General features: G+C 43.2%; 1 protein-coding gene, 1 long non-coding RNA gene and 1 pseudogene across 29 annotated transcripts in view; 1 reads left to right on the top strand and 2 right to left on the bottom strand.

Annotated features, from left to right (window-relative positions):
- The window catches only part of CHD1L (chromodomain helicase DNA binding protein 1 like), a 69,543-nt gene extending 65,767 nt beyond the window's left edge, over positions 1-3,776 (bottom strand). For 13 of the 27 annotated variants that reach the window (XM_081493021.1, XM_081493027.1, XM_081493008.1 and 10 more), the window contains exon 1: positions 3,283-3,403. Coding sequence is in view for 5 of the 27 variants with exons in the window: in XM_081493018.1 (XP_081349144.1) it covers positions 3,616-3,748 (133 nt within the window). In the remaining 22 variants the exon portion in view is untranslated. Of the gene's footprint in view, positions 1-1,078; positions 1,368-1,561; positions 1,797-3,282; positions 3,404-3,615 lie in introns of those variants that run through there. The other 14 variants (XM_081493018.1, XM_081493017.1, XM_081493022.1 and 11 more) reach the window with 3 other exon arrangements.
- Positions 3,777-8,442: 4,666 nt separating this feature from the next.
- On the bottom strand, positions 8,443-10,488 carry LOC145507132 (uncharacterized). Its single transcript, XR_014054605.1, has 2 exons — positions 10,210-10,488; positions 8,443-10,011 (listed from the first exon to the last, which is right to left on the bottom strand). It is a non-coding gene; the product is annotated as an uncharacterized LOC145507132 (long non-coding RNA).
- Positions 10,489-17,810: 7,322 nt separating this feature from the next.
- On the top strand, positions 17,811-19,879 carry LOC145505729 (ADP-ribosylation factor-like protein 6-interacting protein 1 pseudogene; annotated as a pseudogene). Its single transcript, XR_014053241.1, has one exon. The product of XR_014053241.1 is annotated as an ADP-ribosylation factor-like protein 6-interacting protein 1 pseudogene (transcript).
- The last annotated feature ends 828 nt before the right edge of the window (positions 19,880-20,707 follow it).

Below are 20,707 nucleotides of genomic sequence, written 5' to 3' on the forward strand. Positions count from 1 at the left end.
GCTGCTAAGTCGCTTTAATCGTGTCCGACTCTGTGCGACCCCAGAGACGGCAGCCCACCAGGCTCCTTCGTCCCTGGGATTCTCCAGGCAAGAATATCGGAGTGGGTTGCCATTTCCTTCTCCAGTGCATGAAAGTGAAAAGTGAAAGTGAAGTCGCTCAGTCGTGTCTGACTCTTCGCGACCCCATGGGCTGTAGCCTACCAGGCTCCTCCGTCCATGGGGTTTCCCAGGCAAGAGTACTGGAGTGGGGTGCCATTGCCTTCTCCGCCAGCAGAAAACCACTAGAGCCAATCAATGAATCTGGTAAAGCTGCAGTATACAAAATTAATGCACAGAAATTTCTGTTACTCCTACACACTAACGACAAAAGATAGGAAAGAGGAAAAAAAAAATCCCATTTACCACTGCAACAAAACAAATAAAATATCTAGGGATAAACTGACCTAAGGAGGTAAAAGACCTGTACTCAGAAAACTATTAAGAAACTGATGAAAGAAATCAAAGATGAGACAAACAAGTGAGAGATATACCATGTTCTTGGAAGAATCAATACTACCCAGAGCAACCTACAGATTCAATGCGATCCCTATCAAATTACCAATGGCATTTTTCACATAATCAAAAGAAAAAATTTTTACAGTTTGTATGGAAACACAAAAGATCCAAATTGCCAAAGCAATCTTGAGAAAACAAAATGGAGCTGGAGGAATCAGACTCTCTGGCTTCAGACTATACTACAAAGCAACAGTAATCAAGACAGTATGGTACTGACACAAGAACAGAAATATAGATCAACACAACAGTATAGAAAGCCCAGAGATAAACCCACATTTCTATGGTTACCTAATCTATGACAAAGGAAGCATGTAAATACAATGGAGAAAAGACAGTCCCTTCAACAAGTGATGCTGGAAAAACTGGACAGCTACATGTAAAAGAATGAATTAGAACACTCCCTAACATCATACACAAAAATAAAGTTAAAATGGATTAAAGACCAGATACTGTAAAACTCTTACAGGAAAACATAGGAAGAATACTCTGACATAAATCAACGGCAAGATCTTTTTTGACCTACCTTCTACAGTAATGCACAGAAGGCAATGGCATCCCACTCCAGTACTCTTGCCTGGAAAATCCCATGGACAGAGGAGCCTGGTAGGCTACAGTCCATGGGGTCGCTAAGAGTCGGATACGACTGAGCGACTTCACTTTCACTTTTCCCTTTCACGCACTGGAGAAGGCAATGGCAACCCACTCCAGTATTCTTGCCTGGAGAATCCCAGGGACGAAGGAGCCTGGTGGGCTGCCGTCTCTGGGGTCGCACAGAGTCGGACACGACTGAAGCGACTTAGCAGCAGCAGCAGCTACAGTAATGAAAGTAAGAACAAAAATAAACAAATGGGACTTAACTAAACTTAAAAGCTTTTGTACAGCAAAGAAAACCATAAATGAGATGAAACGACAACCCTCAAAATGGAAGAAAATATTTGCAAACGAAATAAATGACAGGAGATTAATCTCTAAAATAAAAATAAAAAATGAAAAAATCAGCCTGTACCTACTAAATATGCAACCCACTCCAGTATCCTTGCCTGGAGAATCCCATAGACAGAGGAGCCTGGCAGACTACAATCCATAGGGTTGCGAAGAGTTGGATACGACTGAAGTGACTTAGAACACATGTACGCACTAAATACACTGAAGACGACTAAATGACAATAAGGAAAAAATTTATGGTTTCAGAAAAATGAAACCCCATTTTTGCACTTCTCCCTCAGTCCTGGCCCCACCCTGGAAAAGAAAGAGAAAAAGAAATTATACATCCAAATATATGCATGCATGCAAAGGCCAAAGACTGGCAGGAAAGATAATAGTGTGTCATAGAATTATGTATAGTATTATTTTTCTTTATGCATAGAATATTACCCTAAATGTTTTACAGAAAATATGCACTACTTCTGTTAAAAAGGAAAAAATCTGAAGAAAAAAAAGAATTTAAAAAAATACAAAAAGTAAAAATAAAATATGAAAATTCAGTAAGCATTTTTAACCAACTCACAAAGAATAGTTTCTCAGAACATTAATTTATTCAAATAGAAACAGGAATTTCAAGTTACAATATTTAATGGTTATTCCTCTGAGTATACTTATTTTCCGGAGAAGGCAATGGCACCCCACTCCAGTACTCTTGCCTGGAAAATCCCATGGAGGGAGGAGCCTGGTGGGCTGCCGTCTATGGGGTCACACATAGTCAGACACGACTGAAGCGACTTAGCAGCAGCAGCAGCAGCATACTTATTTTCTACTTTTTCCTTTCTCCACACTACGCACTTATCCATGCCCACCACCAAACTTCCGTATTTGTCTATTTACCTCTTCATTCACTCACTCTAATTCATCCAGGCAAACCTGCAATCTCGTACCTATCTTCTCAATTTTACTATAACAGCCAGCACTGGTCCATGTGTGTATTTCTCCAGGTGTATTATCAACAGTCCAGTATCAATGTGCACATTTGATCTAGCCTTCTCACACATCGTATCATACCCCAAAACACATGCAAGGAAATAGGCAAACACACAATCACGTATAAACTTTGGCTTTATAAACATACAAACTTTACACCAAACACATAAGCATCAGACCATAAATTTACATTTAAGATGGATAAACACTCCTTACGAGCTTCACGGGTGGCTAAGTAGTAAAGCAACCGGCTGCCAAAGCAGGAGACGCAAGAGACATGGGTTCGATATCTGGGTTGGGAAGGTCCCCTAGAGAAAATGGCAACCCACTCTAGTATTCTTGCCTGGGAAATCCCACGGACAGAGGAGCCTGGCGGGCTACAGTCCAGGGGGTCGCAAAAGAATAAGACACGACTTCGCGACTAAACAACAATAAACAACTCTCCATCCTGTGGCCTCCGCCTTCCTGCCTGAAGACCTCAAGGGGATGCAAGCTTTGCGCTTCTAAAGATTCTGGGGAAGGGCTAATACAAATAAAATAGTTACACGCAGAAATGCGTTGATGAACTTTGCTTAGCTGCATATTTCAAGTTATAGCGTTGGAGGAGAATTAACCAGTGGAGATCAAAGAACTGTGCGAGCCGGGTAAACGAAGAAGAGAACTGAAGCTCGGAGACGAGTTCTGACCTTTTACAGAAGCAACCAATTAAACGCCCCAAGCTAGGCCTCCAAACCAACCGGAACACAAACTCGAAACCCACACCCTTGGGGCGGTAGGACGGTCTCCGCCTCTTGAGAGAGAGGAACGTCTTACCTTTGGGACAGGGGCCTCAACAAGTTCCCCCTCCCCAGGGCCGGCGCGCCGGGTGGCGGGAGCCGCGGGCTTCCCCTCCGGGAGTCCCATTTCTCCCGCGTCCGCCGGCCGCGCGCGCTGCGCAGGCGGGGCAATGGCCAGGCGGGGTTCTTCTCCGCCCAGCCCCGCCTCAAGGGCGGGAAGGGAAGGCCCTGCTGTCCGTAGGTTTGAAACCGACTGGAAGGTCCACCCGCGGCGCCGCCGGACCGTTCCTGGCACCGGGTGCAGGGCCTGGGTGAGGAGAATCCCACCGAGTCGGCCGTCGTGGGCCGAAGTTCGCCTGAAGCCACTGACCTGTGAGGCCCCACTGCCGCAAGTCCTGCTCCTGCACCCGCGCCCGCGGCGCCTCGGCTCGGCTCCCGCTCTGAAGAGCCAGAAGAAAGCCAGGCATGTCGCCCTCTGGGGTCGCGGCGCCCGCACGCTCCATCTAGCCCGGCACCGCCCCGCCCCGCGCCGCCGCCCCGCGCCGCCGCCCCGCGCCGCCGCCCCGCGCCGCCGCCCCGCGCCGCCGCCCCGCGCCGCCGCCCCGCGCCGCCGCCCCGCGCCGCCGCCCCGCGCCGCCGCCCCGCGCCGCCGCCCCGCGCCGCCGCCCCGCGCCGCCGCCCCGCGCCGCCGCCCCGCGCCGCCGCCCCGCGCCGCCGCCCCGCGCCGCCGCCCCGCGCCGCCGCCCCGCGCCGCGCCGCCGCCCCGCCCCGCCCCTCGAGCTTCCTTCCCGAGGCTCTCGGCCCGAACCCCCGGACGCCGCCGCCAGAGGGCGCTCCTGCTCTGAGTTCTGGGTGCCAAGGGCGCTCGAAGATCCCCTACCCGCTGTTGAATGCTTGCAGCCCGGTGCACGTGGAGCCGCTCACACGTCTGCCTCTGGCTGAGCTTATGTCGGCTCTAGGCAACTGATCACCTGAAACGCTCGTCATTCACTTGTTATTTAATCAACATTGAATGTGCTCTGCTGGACTCTGGGGTTATAGCTCTGCCCCCCAGCGATTTTCGGCAACATTGTAAAGTTCAGTTTACAGTATTAATTAATTGGTTTGGGCCCTGAAATCCTTATTTACTCCCTGTAGTCTGTAGGCCAGAACCTCTGAATGGTAGTAAATTAAATTTATGAAGAATGTCATGGCCACAATGGATTTCTCAAGTGAATTACAGGGAGCAAATTGAAGCTATGTGTTAGATTGAGAGTCACCATGACTCATCATCAGCTTTGATTGAATTTAAGGTTAGTAATTTATGATTAGTAGTGCACCAACAAATTGCTGCATTTATTGATGCAGTTAGAGTTACTCCTCTAAGGGCTTTCTGTGATTTTTCTCATGTAACCAACCCAATAACCCTATAAATAGGTACCGTAATTGTCCCTACATGACAGCTGAGGAAACTGACTTGGAATGGTAATTGAACAAAGCTGAGCAGGACCCATAGGAGAAGGCAATGGCAACCCACTCTGGTGTTCTTGCCTGGAGAATCCCAGGGACGGGGGAGCCTGGTGGGCTGCCGTCTATGGGGTCGCACAGAGTAGGACACGACTGAAGCGACTTAGCATCAGCAGCAGAGCAGGACCCATATACTATTCTCTGGGTAATATAAAAATACTGAATTCCTGTTTAAGTTAATCTTGGCGCTTCCATTTTCAGTAAACACAGATTAAAGCTGCACTCCCCACATCTTCACCCCCTTTAAATAAAGGGTGAAAATTGCTACAAAAGACATGCCTTCCAGTTGATTTATTCATAAAAATACTCAAAGCATTCCAAAGCTAATGTTGAATCTTGAGTCATTCTGTCTCAAAGATGTCTGACTGAACATCTTTATGCCAAGAACTCTTTTGGCCCTGGAGACCGAGGCCACTAATTTCATCTGTAGAACATTTAAGTAAATTATATTGTTTATATTTTAAATTAGGGTTGTTTTAAAAGGAGGAGATAAGTGATAAGCAAATAAAATCAGGTAATGATAAATGTTAAGTTGAAAGAGAAACAGAGTTGAAGGAGTCTTTGGGCCTAGAAAAGAAAACAACGGTCTCAAAGGCCCTTGCTGAATGGTCTAACTTTGGAGAAAACAAAACCGAACTTTAAGTCCCACCCTGAAGCTCTGGGCCTGTTGCATCTACCTGGGACTTATCACCCCCTGCCCAGAAACCTCCCACCCCCTGTTCAATTACAAATGCCATCTCAACCAAAGATTACCCAAAACGTCCCCCCTGACTAACGTTTCCCTTATTGCTTCCACAAACCTCCCTTTAAATATGAAGCCTCCCTGATCCCTCTCGCGCTTAGCCTGGTCGTTAGGCCGACTGTCACCCCTCCTTGCCTGAATAAAGGTAACCTACCTCCACTGAGCTTATCTCTCCTTCTTTTCTGCCTCGGCCGGAATGATACCTTACAAGACTCACTTGATGGGGCTACATTGATTTCCTACTTGGGTGTTTTCTCAAAACCTTAACACAGACTTCTAGCCCTTGCCAGCTTCCCTGGAGGAACTTCTGCCCTACGTGGTTACTTCTGAGTGGTTTTTGCATCCTGGTCTCTGTGTTTGACTTATTTTTTCTCCTAAGATTCTGTGGATAAATTTATTCACTAAAGCTGCACTAACAACCACCTGCAGCTCAAACAAAAGGGTGTTTGTTATTTTTAACTTAAAGTACATTTGTTTTCTTTTATTTTTTTAATGCTAGCAAAAGAGGTGGGTTTTTCCTCTTTCTTTTTATTTTATTTTTTTTAAATTAGTTTATTTATCTATTTTTTAACTTTACAATATTGTATTTGTTTTGCCATACATTGACATGAATCCACCATGGGTGTACATGTGTTCCCCTTCCAGAACCACCCTCCCACCTCCCTCCCCATCCCATCCCTCCAGGTCATCCCAGTGCACCAGCCCCAAACACCCTATATCATGCATCAAACCTGGACTGGCGATTCATTTCACATATGATAATTTACATGCTTCAAGGCCATTCTCCCATATCATCCCGCCCTCGCCCTCTCCCACAGAGTCCATAATACTGTTCTATTTATCTGTGTCTCTTTCGATGTCTCGCATACAGGGTTATCTTTACCGATTAACTAAATACCATATATATGTGTTAGTATACCGTATTGGTGTTTTTCTTTCTAGCTTACTTCACTCTGTATAATAGGCGCCAGTTTCATCCACCTCATTACAACTGACTTGAATGCATTCTTTTTAATGGCTGAGTAATATTCCGTTGTGTATATGTACCACAGCTTCCTGATCCATTCGTCTGCTGATGGGCATCTAGGCTGCTTCCATGTCCTGGCTATTATAAACAGTGCTGCAATGAACATTGGGGTACACGTGTCTCTTTCAATTCTGGTTTCCTCAGTGTGTATGCCCAGCAGTGGGATTGCTGGGTCATGTGGCACTTCTGTTTCCAGTTTCTTGAGGAATCTCCACACCGTTCTCCATAGTGGCTGTACTAGTTTGCATTCCCACCAACAGTGTAAGAGGGGTCCCTTTTCTCCCCACCCTCTCCAGCATTTATTGCTTGTAGTCCTTTGGATAGCAGCCATTCTGTCGGGCGTGAAATGGTACTTTATGTGTTTTGATTTGCATTTCTCTGATAATGAGTGATGTTGAGCATCTTTTCATGTGTTTGTTAGCCATCTGTATGTCTTCTTTGGAGAAGTGTCTGTTTAGTTCTTTGGCCCACCTTTGATTGGGTCGTTTATTTTTCTGGAATTGAGCTGCAGGAGTTGCTTGTATATTTTGGAGATTAATTGTTTGTGTGTTGCTTTGTTTGCTATTATTTTCTCCCATTCTGAAGGCTGTCTGTTCACCTTGCTTATAGTTTCCTTTGTTGTGCAAAAGCTTTTAATTTTAATTAGATCCCATTTGTTTATTTTTGCTTTTATTGCCAGTATTCTGGGAGGTGGGTCATAGAGGATCCTGCTGTGGTTTATGTCGGAGAGTGTTTTGCCTACGTTTTCCTCTAGGCGTTTTATAGTTTCTGGTCTTACATTTAGATATTTAATCCATTTTGAGTTTATTTTTGTGTATGGTGTTAGAAAGTGTTCTAGTTTCATTCTTTTACAAGTGGTTGACCAGTTTTCCCAGCACCACTTGTTAAAAAGATTGTCTTTTCTCCATTGTATATTCTTGCCTCCTTTGTCAAAGATAAGCTGCCCATAGGTGTGTGGGTGTATCTCTGGGCTTTCTATTTTGTTCCATTGATCTATATTTCTTTCCTTGTGCCAGTACCACACTGTCTTGATGACTGTGGCTTTGTAGTAGAGCCTGAAGACAGGCAGGTTGATTCCTCCAGTTCCATTCGTCTTTCTCAAGATTGTTTTGGCTATTCTAGGTTTTTTGTATTTCCATACAAATTGTGAAATTATTTGTTCTAGGTCTCTGAAAAATACCGTTGGTAGCTTGATAGGGATTGCATTGAATCTATAGATTGCTTTGGGTAGTATACTCATTTACACTGTATTGATTCTCCCGATCCATGAACACAGTCTGTTTCTCCATCTGTTTGTGTCCTCTTTGATTTCTTTCACCAGTGTTTAATAGTTTTCTATATATAGGTCTTTTGTTTCTTTAGGTAGATATATTCCTATGTATTTTATTCTTTTCGTTGCGATGGTGAATGGAATTGTTTCCTTCATTTCTCTTTCTGTTTTCTCGTTGTTAGTGTATAGGAATGCAAGGGATTTCTGTGTGTTAATTTTATATCCTGCAACTTTACTATATTCATTGATTAGCTCTAGAAGTTTTCTGGTGGAGTCTTTAGGGTTTTCTATGTAGAGGATCACGTCATCTGCAAACAGTGAGATTTTTACTTCTTCTTTTCCAATCTGGATTCCTTTTATTTCTTTTTCTGCTCTGATTGCTGTGGCCAAAACTTCCAAAACTATGTTGAATAGTAGTGGTGAGAGTGGGCACCCTTGTCTTGTTCCGGACTTTAGGGGAAATGCTTTCAGTTTTTCACCATTTAGGATAATGTTCGCTGTGGGTTTGTCATATATAGCTTTTTTTATGTTGAGGTATGTTCCTTCTATTCCTGCTTTTTGGAGGGTTTTTATCATAAATGGATGTTGAACTTTGTCAAAGGCTTTCTCTGCATCTATTGAAATAATCATATGGTTTTTATTTTTCAATTTGCTTATGTAGTGTATTACATTGATTGATTGGCAGATATTGAAGAATCCTTGCATCCCTGGGATAAAGCCCACTTGGTCATGATGTATGATCTTTTTAAAATGGATTCTGTTTGCTAGTATTTTGTTAAGGATTTTTGCATCTGTGTTCATCAGTGATATTGGCCTGAAGTTTTCTTTTCTTGTGGCATCTTTGTCAGGTTTTGGTATTAGGGTGATGGTGGCCTCATAGAATGAGTTTGGAAGTTTACCTTCCTCTGCAATTTTCTGGAAGAGTTTGAGTAGGATAGGTGTTAGCTCTTCTCTAAATTTTTGGTAGAATTCAGCTGTGAAGCCATCTGGTCCTGGGCTTTTGTGTGCTGGAAGATTTCTGATTACAGTTTCAATTCCTGTGCTTGTGATGTGTCTGTTGAGATTTTCTTTAATACCTGGTTCAGTTTTGGGAAGTCGTACTTTTCTAGGAATTTATCCATTTCTTCCAAGTTGTCCATTTTATTTGCATATGGTTGCTGATAATAGTCTCTTATGATCCTTTGTATTTCTGTGTTGTCTGTTGTGATCTCTCCGTTTTCATTTCTAATTTTGTTGATTTGATTCTTCTCCCTTTGTTTCTTGATGAGTCTGGTTAATGGCTTGTCAACTTGATTTATCTTCTCAAAGAACCAGCTTTTGGCTTTGTTGATTTTTGCTATGGTCTCTTTTGTTTCTTTTGCATTTATTTCTGCCCCAATTTTTAAGATTTCGTTCCTTCTACTAACCTTGGGGTTCCTCATTTCTTCCTTTTCTAGTTGCTTTAGGTGTAGAGTTAGGTTATTTATTTGGATTTTTTCTTGTTTCTTGAGGTGAGCCTGTATGGCTATGAATCTTCCCCTTAGCACTGCTTTTACAGTGTCCAATAGGTTTTGGGTTGTTGTGTTTCCACTTTCGTTCATTTCTATGCATATTTTGATTTCTTCTGTGATTCGTTGGTTATTCAGCAGTGTGTTGTTCAGCCTCCATATGTTAGAGTTTTTAATTGTTTTTCACCTATAATTGACATCTAATCTTACTACATTGTGGTCAGTAAAGATGCTTGGGATGGTTTCAGTTTTTTTGAATTTACCAAGACTAGATTTATGGCCCAGGATGTGATCTATTCTGGAGAAGGTTCCGTGTGCGCTTGAGAAAAAGGTGAAATTCATTGTTTTGGGGTGAAACGACCTGTAGATATCAATTAGGTCTAACTGGTCTATTGTATCATTTAAAGTTTGTGTTTCTTTGTTAATTTCCTGTTTAGTTGATCTGTCCATAGGTGTGAGTGGGGTATTAAAGTCTCCCACTATTATTGTGTTATTGTTAATTTCCCCTTTGATACTTGTTAGCATTTGCCTTACATATTGCAGTGATCCTATGTTGGGTGCATATATATTTATAATTGTTATATCTTCCTCTTGGATTGATCCTTTTATCATTATGTAGTGTCCACCTTTGTCTCTTTTCACCGCCTTTGTTTTAAAGTCTATTTTATCTGATATGAGTATTGCTACTCCTGCTTTCTTTGGTCTCTATTTGCGTGAAATATCTTTTTCCAGCCCTCCACTTTCCATCTGTATGTGTCCCTTGTTTTGAGGTGGGTCTCTTGTAGACAACATACATAGGGGTCTTGTTTTTGTATCCCACTCCCCCTTTTCTTCTCAATCCAACTCTGCGAATCTTTTTGTGTGTTCTGGGCTGTGGAGAACACTGAGAGAGACAGATCCAGCCAGTAATCAGTTCTCTAAGTGTTCTCCACAGCCCGGAACACACAAAGAGATTCACAGAGTTGGGTTGAGAAGGTGGAGTGGGGAGATGGAGGCGACTTGGTGGAGTAAAAGGAGAGTTAAAAGGGGGAGAGAGCAATCAAGCCAGTGATCTCACTCCCAAGTGAAAATGGGTGCTGAAGATTGGGTTCTGGAAGATACAAAGTTGATAGCAAATACTAAAAAGCAAAGATTAAAAATCTAGAGTAGAGGTTAGGTTCTCAAAATACCATATTAAAAAAAGAGAAAAAAAAAGAAAGAAAAGAAAAAAACCCACCAGAGTCACAAAAATTATAAAATATATATATGAAGTTTACTTTAAAAATAATGTCTTAAAAAAAATAAAATAAAAAAATAAAAATAGGAATTTTTTTGCAAGGTAATAGTAGGTTATAAAAATGAAAATTGAAGGAGTAATAGGGGACTTAAAAAGAAAAATAAAAAATAAAATAAAATTTAATAATTAAAAAATAATTTAAAAAGTTCTAAAAATTAAAAAAATGATAGTAGTAAAAATGTATCTAGGACTTTCTCTGGAGCTGTTATGGACAGTGTGGGGTCAGTTCATTTCCAGATAGTTCCTTGGTCCAGCTTGTACTTCTCAAGTTCTCTAGGCCCCTTCCTATGTAGTCGGTGCTAACTACAGGGTTTTAATCTGTTGCATCTGTCACTTCCATAGCGGTTCCCTCTGTTTCTTTTAGCTTCTTCTGTTTGCTGGTCTCTTCGGTGTCTAATTTCCGCCCTGACACAAGGGGGGCGGTGGTGGTCACTTTTTTTTAGTCTCACTTGTTCAGTTGTGCTGTGGGGAGGGAGGAACACTGCGAACAAAGCTCACTGGCATGTGGTCACAATGTTTCAGCCGCACTGGGTTTGGCCCACTCACGGCGTGTGTGCTTTCCCAGTCTACACTGCTCAGGCTCTAGGTTGCACTGCCGGGAACTGTCTGAAGCGACCCCTGGGGTTGCCTGTACTTCCCAGGTCTAAGCCGCTCAGGTTCTGGTTCCCGGGTACTTCACAGAGTCGCAGACTTGGTTGAGCCTGGGTTTTGCACCCTTCCCAGGTCCAAGCAGCTCTGGTGATCAGGTTTTTGGCTAGCGCGTTCGGGAGCTGCGCCTTTTCCCCTTACCCCGTCCCAGCCGCTCGGTTTTCTGGGTGTACAACGGGTGCAGCTTCCCAGGTGTGCCATGCTCTCCCCTGGGGAGCTGATCTCTGGCTGTGACCCTCTCGGCAGGCATCGACCCTCCAGAGTCCCAAGAAGTCCTGGTTAGCAGCAAGGTCTGTTTGCAGTTTGGTATAGGATGCCTCTCTGGAGCCACGATTCCACCCTTCCGGCTCTGGCTGCCCTCGTTTGCCTGTCTCCGGAGCAGGGTGGGCTGGTCCACAGCCTGATTGCTCTCCTCAGTCCTTTGTTCTGTGAGCAGGCCTGGCGGCATCTTAGGTTAAGGCATTTCGCGGGAAAGCTATCCCAGGGTCTAGGTTGCTGTCTCAATCTAGTTCCCTCAGATTGCCCTCGGGGCATTCAGGCCCAGTCCCTACCCAAAGCAATGCAGCCCGCCCCTCCCTGCTCAGCCCCTGCTTGCTAGTTGGGAATGTGCATGTCTCGGCTGCGCGCCGGCTGGGATTTGCTGTTAGGTACGTAAACCACCCAAGACGGATGGGTGTTGGTGGAGAGGTCTGACAGATTGTGGTCCACTGGAGAAGGGCATGGCAAACCACTTCAGTATTCTTGCCTTTAGAACCCCATGAACAGTATGAAAAGGCAAAAAGATAGGACACTGAAAGATGAATTCCCCAGGTCAGCAGGTGCCCAATATACTAATGGAGATCAGTGGAGAAATAACTCCAGAAAGAATGATGGGATGGAGCCAAAGCAAAAGTGATATTCAATTGTGGATGTGACTGGTGACAGACACAAAGACCGATGTTGTAAAGAGCAATATTGCATAGGAACCTGGAATGTTAGGTCCATGAATCAAGGCAAATTGGAAATGGTCAAACAGGAGATGGCAAGAGTGAACATCGACATTCTAGGAATCAGCGAACTAAGATGGACTGGGATGGGTGAATTTAACTCAGATGACCATTATATCTACTACTGTGGGCAAGAATCCCTTAGAAGAAATGGAGTAGCCATCATGGTCAACAAAAGAGTCTGAAATGCAGTACTTGGATGCAATCTCAAAAACGATAGAATGATCTCTGTTCGTTTCCAAGGCAAACCATTCAATATCACGGTAATCCAAGTCTATGCCCCAACCAGTAATGCCGAAGAAGCTGAAGTTGAACGATTCTATGAAGACCTACAAGACCTTTTAGAACTAACACCCAAAAAAGATGTCCTTTTCATTACAGGGGACTGGAATGCAAAAGTAGGAAGTCAAGAAACACCTGGCGTAACAGGCAAGTTTGGCCTTGGAGTACAGAATGAAGCAGGGCAAAGGCTAATAGAGTTTTGCCACAAGAACACACTGGTAATAGCAAACACCCTATTCCAACAACACAAGAGAAGACTCTACACGTGGACATCACCAGATGGTCAACACCGAAATCAGATTGATTATATTCTTTGCAGCCAAAGATGGAGAAGCTCTATACAGTCAGCAAAAACAAGACTGGGAGCAGACTGTGGCTTGGATCATGAACTGCTTATTGCAAATTCAGACTTAAATTGAAGAAAGTAGGGAAAACCACTAGACCATTCAGGTATGACCTAGATCAAATCCCTTATGAGTATACCGTGGAAGTGACAAATAGATTTAAGGGTCTAGACCTGATAGACAGAGTGCCTGATGAACTATGGACAGAGGTTCGTGACATTGTACAGGAGACAGGGATCAAGAACATCTCCATGGAAAAGAAATGCAAAAAAGCAAAATGGCTGTCTGAGGAGGCCTTACAGATAGCTTGGAAGAGAAGAGAAGCGAAAAGCAAAGGAGAAAAGGAAAGATATTCCCATCTGAATGCAGAGTTCCAAAGAATAGCAAGGAGAGATAAGAAAGCCTTCCTCAGCGATCAGTGCAAAGAAATAGAGGAAAACAACAGATTGGGAAAGACTAGAGATCTCTTCAAGAAAATTAGAGATACCAAAGGAACATTTCATGCAAAGATGGGCTCGATAAAGGACAGAAATGGTATGGACCTAACAGAAGCAGAAGATATTAAGAGGAGCTGGCAAGAATACACAGAAGAAATGTACAAAGATCTTCATGACCAGATAATCACGATGGTGTGATAACTCACCTAGAGCCAGACATCCTGGAATGTGAAGTCAAGTGGGCCTTAGAAAGCATCACTACGAACAAAGCTAGTGAAGGTGATGGAATTCCAGTTGAGCTATTTCAAATCCTCAAAGGTGATGCTGTGAAAGTGCTGCACTCGATATGCCAGCAGATTTGGAAAACTCAGCAGTGGCCACAGGACTGGAAGAGGTCAGTTTTCGTTCCAATCCCAAAGAAAGGCAATGCCAAAGAATGCTCAAACTACTGCACAATTGCACTCATCTCACATGCTAGTAAAGTAATGCTCAAAATTCTCCAGGCCAGGCTTCAGCAATACGTGAACCGTGAACTTCCAGATGTTCAAGCTGGTTTTAGAAAAGGCAGAGGAACCAGAGATCAAATTGCCAATATCCACTGGATCATCGAAAAAGCAAGCGAGTTCCAGAAAAACATCTATTTCTGCTTTATTGACTATGCCAAAGCCTTTGACTGTGTGGATCACAAGAAACTGTGGAAAATTCTGAAAGAGATGGGAATACCAGACCATCTGACCTATCTCTTGAGAAACCTGTATGCAGGTCAGGAAGCAACAGTTAGAACTGGACATGGAACAACAGACTGGTTCCAAATAGGAAAAGGAGTACGTCAAGGCTGTATATTGTCACCCTGCTTATTTAACTTCTATGCAGAGAACATCATGAGAAACGCTGGGCTGGAAGAAACACAAGCTGGAATCAAGATTGCCAGGAGAAATATCAATAACCTCAGATATGCAGATGACAGCACCCTTATGGCAGAAAGTGAAGAAGAACTAAAGAGCCCCTTGATGAAGGTGAAAGAGGAGAGTGAAAAAGTTGGGTTAAAGCTCAACATTCAGAAAACTAAGATCATGGCATCTGGTCCCATCACTTCATGGGAAATAGATGGGGAAACAGTGGAAACAGTGTCAGACTTTATTTTTTGGGGCTCCAAAATCACTGCTGATGGTGATTGCAGCCATGAAATTAAAAGACGCTTACTCCTTGGAAGGAAGGTTATGGCCAACCTAGATAGCATATTTAAAAGCAGAGACATTACTTTGCCAACAAAAGTCCGTCTAGTCAAGGCTATGGTTTTTCCAGTGGTCATGTATGGATGTGAGAGTTGGACGGTGAAGAAAGCTGAGTGCCGCAGAATTGATGCTTTTGAACTGTGGTGTTGGAGAAGACTCTTGAGAGTCCCTTGGACTGCAAGGAGATCCAATCAATCCGTCCTAAAAGAGATCAATCCTGGGTGTTCATTGGAAGGTCTGATGTTGAAGCTGAAACTCCAATACTTTGGGCACCTCATGCGAAGGGTTGACTCATTGGAAAAGACCCTAATGCTGGGTAGGATTGGGGGCGGGAGGAGAAGGGGACGACAGAGGATGAGATGGTTGGATGGCATCACCGAATCGATGGACATGGGTTTAGGTAGACTCTGGGAGTTGGTGATGGACAGAGAGGCCTGGCGTGCTGCAGTTCATGGGGTCGCAAAGAGTCGGACACGACTGAGCGACTGAACTGAACTGACGTAAACCACGGGTTTTAATATTTATTAATTTTTCCTCTCGGTTATTTTGCCCTCTGTGATTCCAAGGCTCGCCACAGACCCGCCAGAGAGAGTGTTTCCTGATGTTTGGAAACTTCTCTCTTTTTTAAGACTCCCTTCCCAGAATGGATCTCCATCTCTACCTCTTTTGCCTCTCTTTTTATCTTTTATATTTTGTCCTACCTCCTTTGGAAGACTATGAGCTGCCTTTCTGTGTGTCTGACGTCCTCTGCCAGCATTCAGAAGTTGTTTTGTGCAATTTGCTTGGCATCTAAATGTTCTTTCGGTGAATTTGTGGGAGAAAAAGTTGTCTCCCCGTCCTATTCCTCCACCATCTTAGGACCACCCTTCCTTTACTTTTTTTCATTCAAATTTCACTAATTATTTAAAGTGGTACTGCTCCAAATAGCTAAAGACTAACAAGAAAACCTAATGGTGATTCATTAATTTCCTCCCCGAGTCACATCTCAGCCCAAGGGCTCATGATGGCACCAGCATGAGGTTAATTCTCCAAAAAATATCTTAATGACCCAATAACCATGATGGTGTGATCACTCACCAACAGCCAAACATCCTGGATTCGGAAGCCAAGTGGGCCTTAGGAAGCATCACTACGATCAAAGCTAGTGGAGGTGATGTAATTCCAGTTAAGCTATTTCAAATCCTAAAAGATGATGCTGTGAAAGTGCTGTGAATATGCCAGCAAATTTGGAAAACTCAGTAATGGCCACAGGACTGGAAAAGGTCAGTTTTCATTCCAATCCCAAATAAGGTCAATGTCAAAGAATGTTCACACTATGACAAAATTGCATTCATTTCACATGCTAGCAAGATAATGCACAAAATCCTTCAAGTTATGCTTTAACGATATGTGAACTGAGAAATTCCAGATGTACAAGCTACATTTAGAAGAGGGAGAGGAACTAGAGATCAAATTGGCAACATCCATTGGATCATAGAAAAAGCAAGAGAATTCCAGGAAAACATCTACTTCTGCTTCATTGACTATGCTATAGCCTTTGACCATGTGGATCACAACAAACAATGGAAAATTCTTCAAGAGATGGGAATACCAGAACACCTGACCTGCCTTCTGAGAAACCTGTATGCAGGTCAAGAAGCAACAGTTAGAACTGGACATGGGAAAAAGGACTGGTTCAAAAAGGGGAAAGGAGTATGTCAAGCTGCATATTGTCACCCTGCTTATTTAACTTACATGCAGAGTACATCATGCAAAATGCTGGGCTGGATGAAGCTCAAGCTGGAACTGAGATTGCTGGGATAAATATCAATAACCTCAGATATGCAGATAATATCACCTTTATGGCAGAAAGCAAAGAGGAACTAAAGAGCTTCTTGATGAAAGTGAAAGAGGAGAGTGAAAAAGCTGGCTTAAAACTCAATGTTCAAAAAAACCAAGATCATGGCATCTTAGTTTTCTTGGGATCCAAAATCACTGCAGATGGTGACTGCAGCCTTGAAATTGAAAAACACTTTCTCCTTGGAAGAAAAGGTATGGCAAACCTAGACAGCATATTAAAAGATCAGAGACATTACTTTGCCAACAAATATCCATATAGTCAAACCTATGATTTTTCCAGTAGTCATGTACGGATGTGCGAGTTGGACCACAAAGATGGCTGAGTGCCGAAGAATTGATGCTTTTGAACTGCGGTGTGGGAGAAGACTCTTGAGAGTTCCTTGGACTGCAAGGAGATCAAACTAGTTGATCCTAAACCAAATCAACCTTGATATTCATTGGAATGACTTATGCTGAAGCTGAAGCTCCAATACTTTGGCCCCCTGATGGGAAAAGCCAACTCATTGGAGACAACCCTGATGCTGGGAAAGACTGATGGTGGGAGAAGGGGACAAGAGGACCAAATGGTTAGATGGCATCATTAACTCAATGGACATGAGTTTGAGCAAACTCTGGGAAACAGTGAAGGACAGGGAATACTGGCATGCTGCAGTCCATGGGGTTGCAAACAGTTGGACACGACTAGCGACTGAACAATGACAAAGCAAAGGCAGAAAATGTACCTGCACTTAGAGAGCTTAGATTCTGTGATGGAGACATACAAAATGGGGGCTACATATGAGTTATCAGGTAGTATTAGTGCTAATACTGCTGCTCTTGCTAAGTCTCTTCAGTCGTGTCCGACTCTGTGCGATCCCAAAGACGACAGCCCACCAGGCTCCCCCGTCCCTGGGATTCTCCAGGCAAGAACACTGAAGTGGGTTGCCATTTCCTTCTCCAATGCATGAAAGTGAAAAGTGAAAGGGACGTCGCTCAGTCGTGTCCGACTCCCAGCGACCCCATGGACTGCAGCCTACCAGGCTCCTGCATCCATGGGATTTTCCAGGCAAGAGTACTGGAGTGGGTTGCCATTGCCTTCTCCGTTACTGCTAATAAGATGGTTAAAAAAACAGGTAATGAAATTAAGAGCAGAGCTGAGGAGCAGCTCTGTATAGGAAGGGTTGAAGAGCATATCACTAACAAGATGACATTTGAGCTAAGATCTGAATGATGAGAAGCCAGCTATGTGAAATCAGGAAGGGCCATGCTCAAGGCAGAGAGACCATAAGGGATAAGACATTGAGGTGGGGTTAGCAAGGGGGTAAAAGTTTCTTTTAATTGGTGAGTGTACACTTGAGAGGACTGTCATTGACTGGAATGAAGGACAGAAGGAAAGAGAATCACTGAGATGGACTCCCAGGCATTTCTGTCTCAGGCAACTGGATGGATGTCAGTGCCACCACTGAGAGAGAAAATAGATGAGATAAAAGCTAGTTTGAGGAGGGGTGCGGTGAGGGTGTCTGCGAAGGACCTCGTTTCGTTGCGTCCTGTGCTCGCTGAGGCGGTACCTCAAGAACTATGGCGGAAGGAGATAATCGCAGCACCAATCTGTTGGCTGCAGAGACTGCAAGTCTGGAAGAGCAGCTGCAAGGATGGGGAGAAGTGATGCTGATGGCAGATAAAGTCCTCCGATGGGAAAGAGCCTGGTTTCCACCTGCCATCATGGATGTGGTTTCTTTGGTTTTTCTGACTATCTACTATCTAGATCCATCTGTTCTATCGGGTGTTTCTTGTTTTGTTATGTTTTTGTGCTTGGCTGACTACCTTGTTCCCATTCTAGCGCCTAGAATTTTTGGCTCCAATAAATGGACGACTGAGCAACAGCAAAGATTCCATGAAATTTGCAGCAATCTAGTAAAAACTTGACGCAGAGCTGTGGGCTGGTAGAAACGCCTCTTTACACTAAAGGAAGAAAAGCCTAAAATGTACTTCATGACCATGATCATTTCTCTTGCTGCAGTTGCTTGGGTGGGACAGCAAGTCCACAACCTCCTTCTCACCTACCTGATAGTGACTTTCTTTCTTTTGCTTCCTGGACTGAACCAACATGGAATCATTTCGAAGTACATTGGAATAGCCAAAAGACAGATAAACAAGCTTCTCAAACAAAAAGAAAAGAAAAATGAATAAAGCATTTGCTTTATTCAGTGTGATTAATGGAGTATACACTGTCCTTGGGAACAGTGTCTGTTATGCTGTTTGGATACTAAAATGTTACAGAAGTAGCTCTCTGCTGTCCCTGACTCTGCCCTTAGTAGAAATTCTGACTTACCAAGTAAGGCTTCATGCCCAGTGTCTTCATGGGTGTGTTCTTATCAGCTGGCCTTATATGGACAACTCTTTCTTCAGTTCCTCATCTTGGTTTTTTGTCACCCAGGGTTAACTGAACTCTTACTTTTAAAATAACATAGTGGTGAACTTCACCCTTTAGTACAGTTAACAGTGGCTCGGGATAACTGTTCAAGTTGATCTTTTTTTTTAGCTGAATACAGGATAGTGGTCTGTGGCTTCGGGAAGCTGGTTCTATGGTCTGCTTAAAAAACTGGCTTCATGAATATAGAGACCAAGTTTACCACTTCTGATGAAGAGACCAATTAAGATTCATTCCTCATTCTGTTTCGATAGTGTGGGAGAAGAAGCCTCATGGAATAAGATGAAACTAATCCCATGCCTTAGCGTGTGTTTTCTCCCTTGTGCAGAATTTAGCAGTTTGTAGGGAATATTGATCCTTCCTCCCAAATAGGAAATCTGACAGAAACTTTTAGAGCTCTTGTTCCCTTGCACTTGAAGTTAGTACGTCCTTAAAGGCTTTTTAGTAGCAAGCTTACACAAGTTGGTATTTAGGACTTTAAAATTTCAGGTTCTCAGTTAATTGGAACTAATGTCCATAATAGGTTAAGAGTCATGTCTATGATCTTCACTCCAAGACCAGCCAATAAAGGACAAAAGTCTTCCTTTGTTCAGTCAAGATTCATTTCAGTAGAAAATAGCCTTATCCTACTAATTTTTCAAGACCAGAATAAGCCTTTAAAGATAAGTCTCAAGAGTCTCCTTTCGTGGTAACACTGGCTGCTTTTGGTCCCCATAGATGGAGTAGTTGAAATCTGTAGGAATGGATCTCTGAGGGCTGGAAATGTGACATATTTGGGAACAATTCTTAAACTGATTAACTAGCTGTAATATAGTTTTGTGAATTTATTGCACTGATGCTGTGAAACCTGGACCTTGTGGTATATCAGTCCCTAAATTAGTGTTATTTTCTCCCCTTCAATATTGCTGTAAACAGTGGCACCGTGTAGCATGTTTGACTTTTTTTTTTTAATGTTTCATATACAGCCTACAAACTACCATAATTTACATGTGTTTCCTCATTGTACATAAGCTTATCTTCCTATCCAGATTTTTTGTGTGTATGTGTGTTCTACCAGTTAACTACTTTTGCAGTTTTAATCCTGTGTTATTTCTTCTGCTTTGTTAAAAGGGGAATAAATAAATAAACCTGGAAAAAACAAAAAAGCCAGTTTGAGGAAGAGAGGACAATGATATCACGTTTGGATATGTTAAAAATTCGACTGTACCTACAAGAGTGTCTAGCACATAAGAAGTATATTGAATGTTTGAATGAGGGGTCTTTTCTAAAAGCCAGGACCTAGGATTGTTATCCCCTGGAAAACATCATGGCAATCTACCCAAGTATTCATGCCTGGAGAATCCCTGGCATGAGCCTAGTGGGCTACAGTCCATGGGATTGTTACAACTTTGAGGTATACAGAGGATCTTTCACAATGGGCAAACTAAGGCACACAGAGTTTGGGTAACTTGTGCAATGTTTCCCAGTGAGTCAGTGTTGACTTCCAGAACAAAGTGTAACCCCAGTTTCTGCTTCACTCAAGTTGTATAAGTTCAGGTTATAAAAACATGGTAATCTTATTAATGCTTTGTTTGTTTATACCATGGAGGAGGTACAACCTGTGACAATAGCAAATCAAATGATATCCAAATTATGTCAGTGACGGATTTTGGCATATCCCAACCCTACCAAAACATATTTGATCAAGTACGGGTTGTGAAAAAGTTGTGTTTGCTGTCTGGTATGTCCCTGCTCTGTTGGATCACAGTAGTACACCAGCTGGCAGCATCTAATGAGTCAGATATGGAGCATGAGTGAAAGTTGTGATCATGGGTGAATATCTATACAGATTTCTTCCTGAGCACATGGACTTAGACCTTTGGGTCCAGGTTAGGATTAGGTCAGTGAATAACTAAAAAATAAATAAAAATCACTGCACTAGGATGAAAGAGACTGGGTTTCCTTTCTCCCTTGAAAGGAAATACCGTATTTTG

The sequence above is a fragment of the Giraffa tippelskirchi genome, chromosome 5 (genome assembly GCF_054371585.1).
Source record: "Giraffa tippelskirchi isolate mGirTip1 chromosome 5, T2T-mGirTip1v1.2.pri, whole genome shotgun sequence".
Taxonomy (NCBI): domain Eukaryota; kingdom Metazoa; phylum Chordata; class Mammalia; order Artiodactyla; family Giraffidae; genus Giraffa; species Giraffa tippelskirchi.